This window comes from Thermobia domestica, chromosome 8 (genome assembly GCF_964235325.1).
Source record: "Thermobia domestica chromosome 8, izTheDome1.hap1.1, whole genome shotgun sequence".
NCBI classification, from domain to species: Eukaryota; Metazoa; Arthropoda; class Insecta; order Zygentoma; family Lepismatidae; genus Thermobia; species Thermobia domestica.
The window spans coordinates 61,684,983-61,702,551 of record NC_137461.1 but is presented as its reverse complement, the minus strand read 5'-3'; the positions used below and the strand labels follow the sequence as shown (position 1 = coordinate 61,702,551).

The 17,569-nt window shown below is 37.3% G+C and overlaps 1 protein-coding gene across 4 annotated transcripts in view; it reads left to right on the top strand.

Moving 5' to 3' along the window:
• Positions 1–17,569, top strand: part of LOC145692944 (uncharacterized) — a 729,891-nt gene that overhangs the window by 616,953 nt on the left and 95,369 nt on the right. For all 4 annotated transcript variants that reach the window (XM_081768533.1, XM_081768531.1, XM_081768529.1 and 1 more), the window contains one exon: positions 15,177–15,728. In XM_081768533.1, coding sequence (XP_081624659.1) covers positions 15,177–15,728 — 552 coding nt within the window. The remainder of the gene's footprint in view (positions 1–15,176; positions 15,729–17,569) is intronic.

Genomic DNA, 17,569 nt, shown 5'->3' with positions numbered 1-17,569 from the left:
CCGAATTGATTATTATTTCTTTAAAAGTAATCTTTATTCTATTAAATGAATTATTTGTGGCTTTAAGAACCTTTCGTATTATTCAGTAATTTGAGTATTTGGCAATTATGATTGCATAAATTACACACTCAGATTTTTTTGCCCTATAAAAGAAGACCTAAAAGCAGTTACTAACTTATTTAATGATTTTGTAGACAGTCTATGGCACAATTTCCAAAGTTTTGATATTATTTTGTTTTTTTAAGTTAATTCTGATATGTGATAGAGAGCATACTGATGAGAGCATAATGCTTCGTGGTATTACAGCCGTGTGTTCCTGTTTCGCAGAAAGAGGTTCAAACTGATTTTTCACGCTCAGCGTTGCCATGTTCCGAAGAACGGGAAGATAATCCAATGCGTGTGTTCCTGTTTCGCAGAAATAGAAATTTTACATTTTATGTACGTTTGTGGAAATCAAACGACATTACGCGTTTATTTGTTTCATTTTATCCTATCCATATGGAGAAAAGTACAAGATATTGGATTGACTCCACTTTATAAGGCTGATAATGATATGAGGAAATAGGTTAGGAAAGCAGATGCGCTTCCACTCGCTCCTCTTGAAGACATCCTTGATTCGTTTCCATATATACAAGACGATGCACTCGACATCCCAGAGGCACAGGTTTTCCTAGACTATTTGTCAGATACTATGTTGACCAGAATGCAACCTTCTACCCGTCAACACAGCAATATTTGAAAGTTAACTTTTTTATATTGGATTGTTATTTGACCCCTTACGTTGTACCAATTATGTTTTTTTATTATTATTATTAATGTTTCATGGCAATAAGAAACCAATTTGATAACAGTGATAAAAGCACGAACCATGCGGAGGTTTATCATTTCAAGTTTAATAGGAAGAAGACATAAATCATCCCTATATATATACACACAGATTCATTCTACTTTTGAAGCAAGTACTGTCCGAGAATGCGGCTTCTGAAAGCAGGCAATTTAATTTTTCGGAGAAGATTGTGAAGATGTTTAGACAGTCGTACTCCGGTTCTTAAGAGTAGGTTTAAGTTTGGTGAGCTTGGCCAATGCAGTATCTCATTGCATTCATTCGGATAGTTGAAATTACAATCCAATGAAAAAAGGTGATACTAAGAGTCTCACCTGTATACTAAATTTATTACGTAAGGGTCAATGTATTATTGTTTATTGCAAAAAAATATTACTATTATTATTATTATTATTATTATTATTATTATTATTATTATTATTATTATTATTATTATTATTATTATTATTATTTGTGTATCTGTCTGTTTGTAATTCGTTTTTGTTGCAGTAAATCACGATTGCACTTGTGCGACACGGCTCTATTGCGAGCCGCACCTCTGTGGGTTTATGTTGGTGTTTTGTTCATTTCACCAAATATTTCAGTTATTGAGGTTCTATCAAAACTTTTCATGCGATTCTGCGAAACAGGAATGGGTAAACTTGACAACGTTGCATAGCTTTGAGGGATTCTCTGAAACAGGAGGATTACGACCAATGAGGCAGTTATTATTTGGGTGATATTTGATTAGCACATCGATTCCTAACTTCCTCTTAATTCCGAATGCGTTCAAAGTGATGGATCTATTCCGAAAATATTTCCCCACATGAAATCGAACCTTTTATCAAGTGGAGCAAAGACACACTTATTAATCGAATGCTACACGGTAGTACAGTGACCACCATATACACCTATACTAGTTAAATTTTTAATTATTGTACCTTTAACCTAACTCTTAAAAAATATATGAGATACAAATGAAGATAGCCTTTCCTCTGCTTAATATTCTGCTAGGCTAAGGAGACAGTATTCAACATACAGGGACAGCGAGAAATATCGTCTTATTTTCTCACTTACAAATAAATTCGTTGTATTTTTATTATGAGTTATAGACCTACCTAGGGGCATCCATAAGATTATTAGGAGGACATAGTTTTTCACTGAAAATGGCACAATCAAATTGAAGGATGGTAAATTCGGAGGGAAGGTAAAGAAAAATACATTTGGGAGCAGAATGTTAAATTTCGGGAGGGGAATGGTGTACTTGGGGAAAGGGAAGAATGGTAAATTTCGGGAGGAGGATGGTATGCGTGGGAGAAGGGAAGAATGGTAAATTTGGGGAGGTGCCTGGCAAAAGGGGGAAAACGGTAAATTTGGGTAGGAGAACGGTATACTTTGACGAAGGGAAGAATGGTAAATTTGTGAAGGAGAATGGTATGCCTGGGGGAAGGGAAAATGGTAAATTTGGGGATGAGTATAGTATGCCTTGGGAAAGGAAAGAATGGTATGCGTGGGAGAAGGGAAGAATGGTAAATTTCGGGAGGAGAATGGTATGCCTGGCAAAAGGAAAAAACGGTAAATTTGGGTAGGAAACGGTATACTTTGACAAAGGGAAGAATGGTAAATTTGTGAAGGAGAATGATATACTTGGGGGAAGGGAAAATGGTAAATTTGGGGATGAGTATAGTATGCCTTGGGAAAGAGAAGAATGGTATGCGTGGGAGAAGGGAAGAATGGTAAATTTGTGAAGGAGAATGGTATGCCTGGGGGAATGGAAAATATTAAATTTGGGGAGGAGAATGGTATGCGTGGGGAAAGGGAAGAATGGTATGCCTAGGGGAAGGGAAGAATATGCAATTTGGAGAGGAGAATGACATACTTTGGGAAGGGAAAAATGGTAAATATGGAAACAAGAATGGTATCCTGGGGAAGAGAATAATGGTAAATTTGGAGACAAGAATGGTATGCGTGGGGAAGAGAAGAGTGGCAGATTTGGAGAGGAGAATGGTATCCTTGGGGAAGAGAAGAATGAGAAATTTGGAGAGAAGAGTGACATATTTGGGGAAGGGAAGAATGGTAAATTTGGAGAGGAGAATAGTATACTTGGGGGGAAGGGAAGAATGATAAATTTGGGGGGGGGAACGATATGCTTGGTGGAAAGGAAGAATGGTAAATTTGGAAAACTGTGCACAAGGCCTTGGGAGGATTGATACTTCTAGACGCATAGTTAAGGCGGAATCCGAACCACCCGTAATGTATTCAATGCTCTGCCGTTGGGAGTCGACCTCTAGGGATCACCTGCACCAAAGAGACATTTGTCAGCCACTAGACAACCAACGATTGTTAGTTTGTCGCTCTGTGTTAGTCGCAGGAGACAATATAAACTAAAGCAGTTTCAATGTACTTTTAAACTTCTGTGACGCTAAAGTTTCTCTTTCTTTTTTTTTAATTGTCTTTTTTGTTTAATAGTTATTTTGGAGAAGAAAGGTAAGATGACGATAATTTCATACGACTTTACCATGCAAGATAGATGACCAACTTTAATAATAATAATAATAATAAATAATGTGTTTACCGTAATAATGAAAGAGAAACTTAAAAATAATAAACACATTAAAAGGTGAAAACTGGAAAAAGAAAGCTAAAAATTACGTATGTGTGTAATGTTTTGAATAACGGTAATACACTTACGATTTTCAATTCAGCACAAAAGTGAGTAAACTAAAATTTTTGTGAAGATATTAAGCAGTCGGCTTTAGAGAGACCTCTGTTAATAGGAAATGCCAACTAACATAATACTTCAGCTACTACATTTTATTATTAAAAGATATATACAAAAATATATTTAGTAATATAAAAAAGTAAATAAAATACGCATTAAAAAGTATATGTTACTTCTCTCTTCCTCATATTTATAAGAATATACTAACTTTCCTTTTTTTATTAGGGCTATTATCGTTATTTATTGCATTCTTAAAATAATTGGAAATTCCAGTGTGTATGTGTCAGTGATATGTAGTCATACGATAATGAATTAAGTAAGTTATTCAGCATATAGGCTTATGTTCTCTCCCATGATTGAAATGCAGCCGTTGATGTGGAAGTCGGAGGGATTTAAGCCTTCTCCTCATTTTAAATGTCATCTAACTTCATATATATATATATAAAAAAAAGTGAACTATCCTTGTCATTAATCGTATGGGGATTCAGTGTCAATCAGGGGGCGGTCTCGATGACTCAATAATATAGCGCTCACCTCTGATGCAAGGGGTACCTGGTTCGATCCCAGGTTGTGTTAGTTTGTAGTGGATAGTATCAGGTGAGCATCCAGAATATTTTGTTGGGAGGGGTTCAGTAATACAAGACACTAACTAACTAACTCTATGGCCTATGGAAACCGGAGGTTTAATGCCGCGTTCACAAAAGCTCTCCACTGACTTCTATCCTTAGCTAACTGCATCCAGTTTCTACTTTGTATTCCAATCTCTGCAAGATTCATCTTAATATTGTCCTCTCATCTGCGCCTAGGTCTTCCTAATGGTCGTTTTCCGATTGGTCTTCCAGTCAAGACTTTGAAAGCGTTTCTACATGACCTGCCCATCTAAGCCTCCTAGACTTGACGACCCTAACAATGTTGGGTAAACCATATAAATTACGCAACGTTGAAGTTTCCGCCATTCCCCATTCCCATTCCTCTTGGGTCCGAATATTCGTCTCAGGTATTGAACGAGTGTTATTTTACAACCGAAAAAAAAGGGCAAGTAATTTTTAAGTACTGCTACCAATATTCTCAAGAAAAAAAAATGATAAAACCACATTGTTTTTATTAGAAAAGAAATGGTACAGATCATAAGTAAGGTCAAATCTTATAATCTACATCAGTCATTTCTCTGCTAAACAAGTAGAGTTTTATTAAGAAAGTGTACAAATGTGTGTCGAGTTAGGAAGTTTTGTGGGGGTCCGGATCTAGTGGACCCCTGGATGATATGAGTTCAGCGCTCTAACCACTACACTGCGATGTGCCCTTATTAAAAACTATATTTTACCAAAATTGGGTCTCTAAACTGATATCGTGCCCGTGAATTCTTTCGGTGTTCTCCCGTTTCCTCTCACATTTTATACAAGTATCCGGTATGGTGTAGTTGAGTTAGGTTGATGAAATCCATTGTACAGGGCCGAGTCTCTTGAAAGAGCATGGGCGTGTTTTTAACACTTCTCGATATTACTGTGTTCGTTTCCTCGTTGAGTATGGTAGACCTAGGGAAACTAGGATACGAAAACACGTTTTTCTTTTTTCTTTTTTAAAAAAAACTGGTAGAGCGCCCACTTCTGGTGTGAGGTGTCCCTAGTTTCTATCCTCGACCATGTGAATTTGTGATGGATAACATAATATCCGTGGGTTTTCTCGAAGCTCTTATTCCATTTGTTGCTTTCATAACGATTCAGTTCTATTAATCATCCCGTTTCCTTAGCCTACAGGAAGTAATTGTGAGACATAAAACTGATATATTTCTCTCTCTTTTTTTCCCATTAATCATACAAAAGAAGGTACTCCAGGAATTAATTACCTCTAGTATGAATTGAGTTATAGTGTTTGTCATGCTTATGTAAGGCAGAGGTTATAAAGAACAGGGCCTACTATTAACGTCGGTTCTGAATTACAAGTGGAGCTTGAAACAGGTGAAGTTGATGGGTGCCCAACAAAGTTGGAGTGGGTCAGAAGGCTGTGAGTCAAGTGGGTCAAGATTTGTGAGTAGGTTGTGGGTCAACAGGACGTGACCAATTGCAACTCATCACCCACCGTAACCCACTCTGACTCATGACTAACTCTAATCCACTGATCCACTACGATCCACCAACTCGTAGCCGACCCACCGTGGAACCACTTTGCTCAGTGTGAATTTATGTTTTACTTTCAAAATCTGTATTTTTCGTCCTATTTCATTTGTGTCTATCTACTTACCTAAGATGAGTACATCTAAGTGAAAAAAGAACTTCAGGCACTTTTGACTATTGATATAGGGGGCGCGGTGGCTCAGTGGTAGAGCGTTCACCTCCGGTGCTTGGGGTCCTGGGTTCGATCCCAGCTCGCGCCGTGTGGACTTTGTGGTGGACAAACACCGTGCTCGTGGGTTTTCTCGGGGTTCTCCCGTTTCCTCCCACTTTCATCATTCCACCATTTCACTCATCTCTCATCATCACCGTCTCCTTTAGCCTAACCGGCATAACCGTGGGACGTAACACTTACAGATTTTTTGAATATTGATGTTTGTATTTGTAATAATAGCACTACTTGGTTTCGAGACACAGCGGTTTTTGAGGAGCTAACCACTGGAAACAAATATTTTTTGAATCACTTCTAATATATGAATTACGATATATAAAAAAATGAATGTAACTATGTGCGAGTGATCTTCACGGCCAAATGGAGAACCCAGATGAATTGACTTTTAGTATATAGTTAGGCTTTAATCCAAAAATCGAGTATCTCACAACTAGGTCATGGTGGATCAAGGTGCGTCATTTGTTAAGATGAATGGTGGGTCAATGGATCATGGGCCAGGTTTTCATTGACCCACACTATCTCTGGTGCTCAGCCTCCATCACACTATTTCGCCTCCAGGAGATTTGGATTACAGGACCCTTCCATCGACCCCGGCTCCTTTATTAATTATACAATATTAACGCATATTATTAAAAAATTCCCGGTGAAAAATCATATGGTTCAAATTCCACATTATCAAACTGTAAGTTAATTCCACATTCTATGTAGTATCAGTGCTGAAAAGAAACACTAAAACTCCAAACCGACCAACGAATTAAACGCATATTAAACACTATAAAATAAAACCACTTGGCACAACAGTCCTTTGTGCCGCTTCAACACTATCTGTTAGCGACCGGTTAAACTACTAGCCTAAGGACTAACAGAGGGTCAGCGCGCTGGCATCGCCCTCCCTCTAACAGGCGTACCAGGAACTTTCTAGACTTAGTGGCCGTCATGTCTTTTATTCATGCGACTCCCCAGTATGCCTCACGATGCTGGGTGGACACCGGAAATTGAAAAGCAATGCCTGGGAATTCAATCCGGGTCTACAGGAACGTGAGTCTAAGTCTCTAACCACTAAACTACGGTGCTCCCTTCTTTAATATCAATTTCGCGATTACATGCATCGACCACTGAAGATAAATTAGCATTCCAACAAAAGTTTTGTGTTATTATTATTATTATTCCGAGTACGCAGAAATAGTTGAAAATGCGGAATAGACGATTTTCATCTTGGCGTCTATTGAGTGAAAAAGGTGCAGAAGAAAGAAAAGAAAGAAAGCGACGAAAGCTCGTAATTAGAAAGGGCAACGTCGACAGCGACTAAAAAAAAAAGAAAAAAGTATACGCTTGGAGAAAATTTATCGGCAGGAAATTAGTCGCTAGGCAACGCTGTAGGAAACGCAGCCACATGTTCATTACCTCACGGGCGGAGATAGAATTATAGTGGAAGATGCATGAACTTTTGCTCCAACCACCTAAAGACTTAAGAGCTAGCAAGATTTATAATTAAACAGATGTACTGATGTTTATTCGCTAGGGATTAATTAGTACTACAGCAGTCTTGTAGTTTTACTTTTTTTTAAAAAAAAAGATTAAATAAATAAAATAAAATGTAGTCTACAGGAAATGGTGTGATAAATGTATGTGAATTATGATAAGGAAAGAAAATTGGAAATTGGGAGGAAATGAAAAAAAAACGAGAAAACTGACGGATACAGGATTATTCGCTGTGAGATCCCTGAGATGATTTCGGATCGAACCAAGGAGCCTTCTGAACGAATTAACTTCCTAACTCATCAAGTGTAAAATCAAAATTTGGAGGAAATTTTAACTTCTGGAGGTTTTGAACATTCGTATCAATGATGTAGAAAAGTAATATTTAATTGGGCAATGTTTGACGTAGAAAGACATTTTTGTAATGAGAGAAATAGTAGAGAGAAGCACAGTGAGGGGAAAAAGGGGAGGAGGGATCAGATACGAGAATGGAATACAAAAGTGTTGACAGTGTATGAGTAGCCCATGGATCCACGAATTAAACGTTCCATGATTATGCCCTCTTTAAGCTAAGGGAAACGATGATTAACGCACGTAAATGATGATGGGATAATTGGTGGAATGATAATATGGGAGGAAATAGGAGAACCCCTAGAAAACTCACGAAAATGATATTGACCACCACACGCACCAGAGGTTGCTGCATGCTCCTTGTCCTCGCCATGTGGTTTACAGAGAAGGGGAATATCATACTGTGACGTCACAGAGCATTCAGTTGGGAGTAACTGATCTAGGAAACCATGAAACACGGAGAATCTCTACCACCTCTCCGCCTTCAAGAGGGTTCATACTCTGCACGGGTAGAAGCGTGTGAATTCACCACTATTTCTAATCGTTTCGTCTTCGTTTTTCAATGAAAAGTCTGTTTGATTTCTGGATGACATCATTTTTCTTCATCTGTTGCCGTTTATACGCTCTACAAAGAGAAACACTGAAAACGAAGAATTAAACCATTTTATAGAGTCTGAGAGAGTGACTGACTACCGTCTATAAACATCTTTTACGAGAAAAAAATCGGCACGAGAAATGCACGTGGTTTTCACAATATGCTGTGCGGCTGTTAGAAGAAAAAAAATAATAATGTTGAAACAAAAATTAAGTTTTCTGTAATTAGATTTACGGAGGTTTGTTTGGTACTTGCTTATAGAGTCAGTGTTTCTATTTATAAATTTGCATATGTGCACATTCGTGTTTCTTGCAGCCTTATATCCAATTTATGAAGAATCTATCTACCCGGGTTTGAATTCTATTCAGGGCATGGGTATTACTGTTATATCTTGTGCTTCCAGCATTGATTTTCATTATCATTTTTGTTTCTCTTCGTCTGTTTTAGCTGAATGCTGAATTCACGATATTATTAAAAGCCACAATACTATTATTTTTAGTAATACTCAATCTGATAGCACACAATATTGTTTTGAAGTTTCTGCATGACCAGTAGTTACTCATAGATTAGTCAACGTACCAACTCTTCACTCTAGGGTGTAGCCAAGGGCGCCGAATACTTTGAAAATTGAAGGGGGGGGGGGGAATTCAGATGCAGAAGGTTTATATATGAGGATTTTAAGACAAATTGCATTCAAATTATGCCAAATATTGTATATTCATAAATACAATAGGAAGGCCCACTTGAGCTTTGGGGGCCCGGGCCCCCACGGCCCCCCAGGATCGGCGCCCTTGGGTGTAGCTAATTTCCCCACACTCTTATTCAGGTTGCTATTACGAGCATTGAGATTTTCTGTGATTTTACAATAAGCATCTCCTAGATTTGATGGAAATTCATACGAAAGGACGGTGGTATAGAAACAGTACCAAACTTATAGAAACGATACTTGTATTTTCTATGTGATTTGTGAAGTATCCTAGCCTCCTGCTAGTAATGATTTTAGGTTTCCGCTCGGAGAGGGTATTTTAATATACAGGGGGTGAAAGTAGCACTGCAAAACAATTCGAACCCATGCTGAACATGATCGGACATATGCTCTGGGAAGGGGATTTCGTACTGCCCTCGGTTCAATCACTGAAATCATTATTGCCTGATGCTAGAAGGATCGAAGTGGAAAACGTAATTAAACCTAATTAGAGTATGGTCATTTACTTAATACCTGTCTATATGGTCATTTACTTAATACCTGTCTACAATACCTAAAAACCGATCATGTCCAAAACTCCACCACTGATAGAGGCCGAAATCCTTACAAGGAAGCTGCCCTTTTGGTGGCAAATATCACTATGGAATTCAGGTCTAAAAGAAAGGGTACAGTCTCAAGCAAAATGTATACCTGCTCCCCTACATGTTAGTTTAGCAATGGCTGTTGAATTGTTGGCAACAATTTCATGACGTGAAAATAATGCATTTCTCTATGCAATACAGAAAACAATGCTCAACTGGTGAACTCATTCCGAAGTTACTAAAAAAAAGAAAATTATAGGGATATGAAATCACTTTTGCTGACTATTGTGCATGTAGGTATATACACGCATCGTAACACCAAAGAAAACTGTCTACCCACTTTACACTTGCGTTTCTGAAACCTAATGTTATCCCAAGCAAAATCTGAAATGCGTACATTCGTGTATAACGAAAAAAGAAGAAGAAAAAAAATGTTTTGCTTCTATTTATGGAATGTGTTAATCTCGCGCCAACGAAACAAGTGGGAGTAAGGCTAGTGCTATCCATTGAGAGGCTCAAATGTTCAACGTTCTTCCAGACATGTAGCCAAGGGCGCCGATTTCTCTGTAAATTTGGGGGGCTCATTCAAATGCTGAAGGATCTTAAAACAATTTGCACTCAAATTATGCCAAATATTGTATATTCACAAATACAATGAGAAGGACCCACATGTGCTTTGGGGAGGAGGGGTACGAGCCCCCAGGATCGGCGCCCTTTCATGTAGCTATGTGCGATGAGGAGGGGGATCAGCATAGGTGTGGTCAGAACTTTCCATGATGTTGTGGACAAACATTATTAAAACAGAACTATGAATGTGCTTAAAACATCTATTCTCATGTACTCATTTTATTGGATTTTAAGTATTAAAAATCAGATAAATTGTTATTTTAATCTAAGGAATTACAGATGGCAAGACTTTAGAAAGTATAAGAGTTGAAGAAAAAATTATTTGTGCGTACATAGATACACCCAGCACATTCAGCAATTACGCCGATGGGGCTCAGTTCGCTGCGACCACTTTCAATTACCCCTGAAACTTTCAATTGTTCACTTGGATTTTAGACAAATATATTTTGCAAACAGTCATGAATGTGAAGTGATTTCAGATTAGATTCTCAAAAATTATCTCCCCTTAGTACGGTTTTAACATGCAATTAACATCTTTTAAAATACTCTTAAATTACTGCATTATTTCTTGTACTATTACTGTTACTGTTACTACTACTGTATTATTACTATTATTTAAGAAAAAAACTTGACATATAACTGGAAAAATATATAACTATGGCGCACCTAGGGTAACTAGTAGATCGCATATGCGAATAGATTGAACTTGCATATATTCCAACACTTGGCACGCGTGCCTTACGAAGCGTAATTCCAAGTTCGATTTTCGGTACGACACAAATTTTTCAGTGTTGATGTGACATCACGGGACAATCGGAAAGCAAAATGAATCGAAAGGAAAAGAAATCCGTTGTAGAAAGGCAGATATATTACCACACTTAATTGAGAGCTGTGTGACATGCTTTTGTAGCCTATGAAGATTATTATTTTATGGAAATATTTCAATTACTCAATAATCACCTTAAATTAACAATAACCAGTTTTCGTTATCTTTTATTATTTAATTACTTACCTTCAATTAAAAGTAGTGAAGTATAATTTCAGCTGCAATGTAAGCACGTAGTTTTAAAAGATTATCAATTTCTTATTTGATCTTTTTAGCTTGTTTTTTGATTACCATTGAGAAATTCCTGATAGTAGTTTTAAAACATCACACTAGATGTCAGGAGCTGTCCGTGTGATACGAGACCGCCTCTGGTGAGCATTCCTTGAATTATGTAGTGAGCTACCTGAAACGCTAAGTGCGATTTTAAACTCAATCCGTCCCGTCCCGTAGTCAATATTTTTCCTATAAAATGTCATTGATAGTTTGCCAGAAAATCTAGGTAATATTAATAAAAACTTCATCAAACTTCCGTTATCTATCAGCTTTTCTTCTAATTCTCCATTATTTATGTGTATGATGTTTCTATATAGAGAAAGAAAGAAGGCAAACAAAAGAAATCAGAATGTTTACTTTCTCAGCACTACGTAAAAAAATCAAAATAGTTATGGGTGTATTCAATAGTTTCTTCATATATAGCCCCCCCTTGACGTTCAGATTTACACTGAATAAAATGGGCTTCAATTCAGGTTTACACTGGATAAAACGGCGAATTATGGTTTAGCCCCTCCCTTGATCATATCCTGGATCCGCCACTGTATATATATATATATATATATATATATATATATATATATATATTCCATGTGAGACTTTTCTGTAATGGAGATATTTCATTTTACCTATTATTCCATTATTTCCTTTTAAAAACTGTGAAAGTTATTGACTTAATTATTACATTCATGAACGTGTCACACAAATTATTGTGTTGATTTATCATTGCCAAAAGTGTAGGACATTGGGAGTGATGTATCCTCTCAGATGTATCAAATTTTATGTACTCAAAAATATCCCTTGGAGTCAGGCGCGCACCTAGAAGTTTTTGTTGAGTGGGGTGCAAGCTTTCGGGGAAGTGGTCAAATACAAGAAGCCACTACGTCTATGTAATATTGAATACGGGTATTATTCCGTATCCGAAAAGACGATAAGTAAATGTAAAATACTTTCACCTATATTTTGAAAGAAAAAAAATTGATAGAACTAGAGAAGGAGTACAGCTGAAGTGTAAGATCAAATTTTCATGCTACATCAATCATTCCCCTGTTAAACAAGTATAGTTTTATTGAGAGAGCGTATAAATGTATGTGGACACTTGGGAAAGTTCCTCACCCGTGGAGCCCTCCCGGGTGCGGCCCTGATTCGAATAGTTTCAAGTTTTTTCTGCTATCACCCTTTCGCCACCTAGATTGGTTCAGCTATCTACGCCCATACAAGTTACATTTATTCCACCTTATGCAGAGTCGTTTTGACGTATGATTAGCATCATACTAAAGGTCTGATTACTGCAGGAAACATGTTAGTCGAACTCTTTAGTATGGTACTAATCACGCGTCAGAAAGACTCTGCATAAGGCCCATTATCATTATGCAAATGGTTACTTTAAGAGAATTGAAGAAAGAGCATTGTCCAGGAGTAATGAAAGTGTGGAGATGGAACCAAGATATGACAGACAGTAGTAACTTAAGTTTAAAACCGGAAGTAATTGTGATTTTTCTTTTTTTTTCTGTTGCTATGGAGACAAAGATTTATTGCAGTTATTCCATATAATGTGCACAGTAGATAATTTTCAAAGGATATATGTCAACACATCTATTAAGTTTCTTCATTTCGTATAATTTTTCAGTGCAAAAAAGCACTATACTTGTAATACGAATAACCCATTGTTTCAAAACTACCAACAATTCCAACAAATATACAATTCCAGAAAAGATACACAGATTAATGCCTGTTTTAAACAAGGCTAGTATTTGTTTTATAATTTCTTTCTTCCACATCATCAACTACCCCGCTTGACAAAATTAAAAAAATACTTATACAACAAATATGTACTGTACAAAAGGACACCCTTGTACCCAGGGCTGGATTAACCTATCTTGAGGCTCGGAGCTAGAAAAAATATGTGGCCTCTGCTGACCGCCTAATGTTTTCCTGTGAAAGTACAATAGGAAAGTTGGAGGAATATGTTTCATATTTTTGATCATATTTTATTTTATTATGATGATTGTATCTTTGTGATTCTTTTTATATAACCAGTTGGATTTTGATCAGAGTAGAGGACCCTGTCCACTTGGAGGCTCGGAACTTACAGCTCCCCTAAGCCCCTCCCTTAATCCGGCCCTGTTTGTACCTAACCATGCAATAGCTACTGTTGATCTTCAGGTCATTCTCGCTGATCCGTCCGGTCATGCTTCAGATTAATCCACTACATTTCTGTGCTACAGGGAACGCATCCAGCACGGAACCAAGATGCGAGAGACGGCAATTTAAGTTTAAAACCGAGAGTAATTGTGATTTTTCTGCGAAAGGAGGGTGGATATTGTTAAGTATCATGTTAGCAGGCAATATGTGCATAAGTGATTGGTACAGTCCGCAGCAAAATAACTGCAACATGAGCATGTAAGTTTATTGTGAAACTACGCCTAACAGCACAGGGAATCAACATAACGTCTAAGTGGCACGAATCATACCAGGAGAAACCTCGACGTCCTCCCCTGCACACTTCTTTTAGAGCAAAAGACTTCGTCGTTTCACAATAAACTTACATGCTCATGTTGCAGTTTTTTTTTTCTGTACATATGCGGACTGTACATATGGAGATCAGTGATGGATCACTCAGTTTTATAGAGAGTGTGATGTTCATTCGGATTGTAAACACGGTTTGTGAAGTATGTAATAATTCGCAAATGCATTTATAATTGAGTTTTTAAGTAGCCCTTGAGCTCGTGGTGTATCAAAGAATAAACATTGGTAACAGCGCTGTAACTTAGATGTTTTCTGGGAGGGCATGCATTAATAAGCGTATTTAGACCCCCTAGAAAAAGTTGTTTTCCTAATTCTTGGGCTCCCTCTTTCCATCTTTCTTTTACTCTTATGGCCCCCCGGAGCCTGCGGGCCCTCCCGCACTGCAAGGTCTGGGGGGAGTTGGTTACGCCCCTGGGCCCTTTCCATACATGACAAATTAATTAAGGGGGCAATATTGACAAATCTCAAAGCCATACGAATAAATATTATTTCTAGGGCCCCTAATAGTAGACATATTTTACTGAAATGGACCAACGACTCACTTTTGTTTTATTTACCTTTTGTGTGCTGTTTTGTTTATATAATGTAGTGAACCTGTTTGATGCTTTATTTATAATTTCATGTTCGTATCGTATATGGAGTAAGAAAATTTAGTCTTAAAGTGGGCCCCCCTGTAACGGCGGGAAGCTTCCCTGGGGAACAGTTGCCCTCCCTGCCCCCCGCAAGTTACGGCCCTGTTGGATGAGTGGTTTCTTGAAAAAAAAATACATGTGTTGCTACGTAGAATATTGAGTTATTTATAGCAGCATATGTGGTTACGCTTAAACCTCAAAGATAATATAACAGCTACCCACGAAAATCTCGAGAGGAAAGTAATTTCTTAACAGTTAATGGTAAACAAAATATACTAAGTGTAACTTGACTAATCTACAGTGATGTTCAAAAGCTTGAAAACATCTACAGTACCTTCCTTATATATATATATATAAAAGCTTTTTATATCTTCACCCAATAGGAGGTCTCAGATTCGGTGAGACGATATATAAATCTACGGATTTTCCTGTTTTCGCTAAATCAAGAATATTGAACTACAATAAAAGCCTGAAATTCTTATTTAAAACTTAGAAGATGGAAGTAACATAAGATTTTATATTGTACAGAAAGAAGAACCAATTACATATAGATACAATCCTATCTGTAGATAAATATATTGGGTTTCTGAAAGAAAGATTGTTTGAAATTTTATTTTGCTTTTAACTGTATTTGTAGAGGAAAAATGTAATGAAAAAAAATATTGATTTATGATGCTCTTTCTCTTTTGCAGTAGCGACGAGGTTCAAAGGTCGCTGGAATTGTTGGACCGCGTGCTGTCCGAGTTTGATGACCTTGAAAATGGCAACGTGGATGAAGAAAGTCATGGGTTCGACTCTGAGTCAGGCAGCAGTGACTCTCTCGCTGTCCCGAAGCCAGTACCACCTGTTCCTCCTACAAAAAGCGCCACCGCCGCCAATACTACCAGCGTTAGCAGCACCTCCACCCCGGGCGGAAATGTATCATCCACCCCTGATGATGAGAGCCCCTCCTTAGGTGGAGGTGTGGAGAGCAGCGGACACCAATCGGAGGATGACGGATACATGAGCATGAATGGCCGGAGAGCAAAATTCGTTTTAAGCTTTCGTAATGTGGCAACACCGCAGACTGTTCCTGATGAGGAAACAGTGACAGAGACTACTTCCGGACATAGTTCACCCCCCGAGGGTGATCTCCCTCCCCCTCCGGAGATATCGCCAGCTGATTATGAGGGCGTGGCTTGGACCGAAGACATTCCTCCTCCCCCAGAGGAGGCTGAAAGAATCATTTCCACTCTGCTTCCCAGGTAACTGAGATACTTTTAGTTGTTTTATCTTCGATGGAGAGACAGGGTTGGATACTTTTGCTGTTTCTGAAATATTTTCTGAGTTTTAGCGTAATTAAATTAATTCATCTCTTACCTGGTTAACTTACATACACAAAGTCCTCGAGAAAGATGGATCAAGTTTCTTAGGCCTGCTGTGCAGAGTGATGCCACTTGATGGCTGAACGATGCATCGTTTTGTTTCGGAACTTTATTTATTTATTTATTTAATGGAAACAAATATGTAGTACTACCAGAATCTACTATGATGTGACACAAAACATGTAAACATGTAAGTACTACGCATGTTTTTGTCACATTAGTACTATGCGGAGTCTGTCAGACTCCGAACAATAGATTGCGGAGAAACCAACTGCACAATGTTAATTTTGGAAGCAACAATCGGGAGAGGCGGTCGAACGGAAAGTTACGGCGACAGAGGAGTCTGATAAATTCCACATAGTACTTACGGGTTAAAGTGCGTTTGCATGTTGTTAGTATGTTTCTGTGTGCGCACCATCACAGGACGATACACGTCCAGGCAACAACAATCGAGTTAACACCAGGACCAAACCATATCGAGGATATTTGAAGTAACAGTGCCAACTGCATCGTTGATTCCTGGTTTCAGGTGGTTTATTGTATCTATTTTAACATGGTGCATAATGTGTTTGATAAAACTCACAAGAAAAAATCAATTGCGTGAGATCAGGGCTTTTTTGGGAACCAAGCAAACTTACTTTATTATTATTATTATTATTATTATTATTATTATTATTATTATTATTATTATTATTATTATTATTATTATTGCAGTAATGGGTTCTAGTTGCACCGCATTTATGTTTGCACAGAAAAAACCTTTTAAGTTGTCAAACTAAACGGTGCATCATTCATTCATCCAAGTACCATCACTCCTGTAGAGCAGCTCCAAGAAACCCCACTATTATTTCTCGAAGACCCTGTATTACATTCTTATTCGTACACATTAACTTTCTAATGAAACACTTTAATGCCTATATCAATATTCAATGCATTTTTAGTTTGAGTTTTTAAAAGCTTAGAAACTTAGACATGTGTTACTGTTAACTAAAATATTGATTAAAACGAGGAAAGAAACATGGATATTTCCTTTTAAATTTTCTTTTCGTGTACTGGGTATAATAAAACAGAATAATTAATAAAAATGAAAATAACTCGCACTTCAAATGGTTCGGCTACATTCCTTGACCTTAATTTATTTATTGAAGTAGCTCACAGTAAGTGTTATAACTCAATTTTAGTGCTTATCTTTCATGATGTTTATAGTGTTTATATTGTTTATATTGTTTATATTGTTTATAGTGTTTATATTGTTTAAAGAATGATAGTGTTTATCTTTCACTGTATTTACAGCTTCACTTATCACAATCTTAGATATAAAACTGAATGTTTGTTTATCCGCTATACAAATCCTTACTCTTGGCTTGGCATACTTCTAGGTATCAATAGGGAAGAGACCGAAAGCTTATTTACTCGTAGGATTTCTAAAAAGCATATTCTAAGATGAAGAAAAGGCATTCAGTTAGAATATCTCAAAAGCTCCTTAAGTCAACTGGCTCTACCGTAATCCAAGCATTCAGTCCGTGCCAGTATAACATTAATTGCTGTAAGACATGACTTATACATGGAGTAAACAACTTCTTACATATTTGATGTCTGATTTTGTTGTATATACAATGATCTAGCTATTGTTTTGGGTTTAAAGCAGTTTTATAAACTTTTTTATTTTTTTTTTTTTTAGAACTATCAACAGATATTAAATAGGATTTAAATTCGGGCTG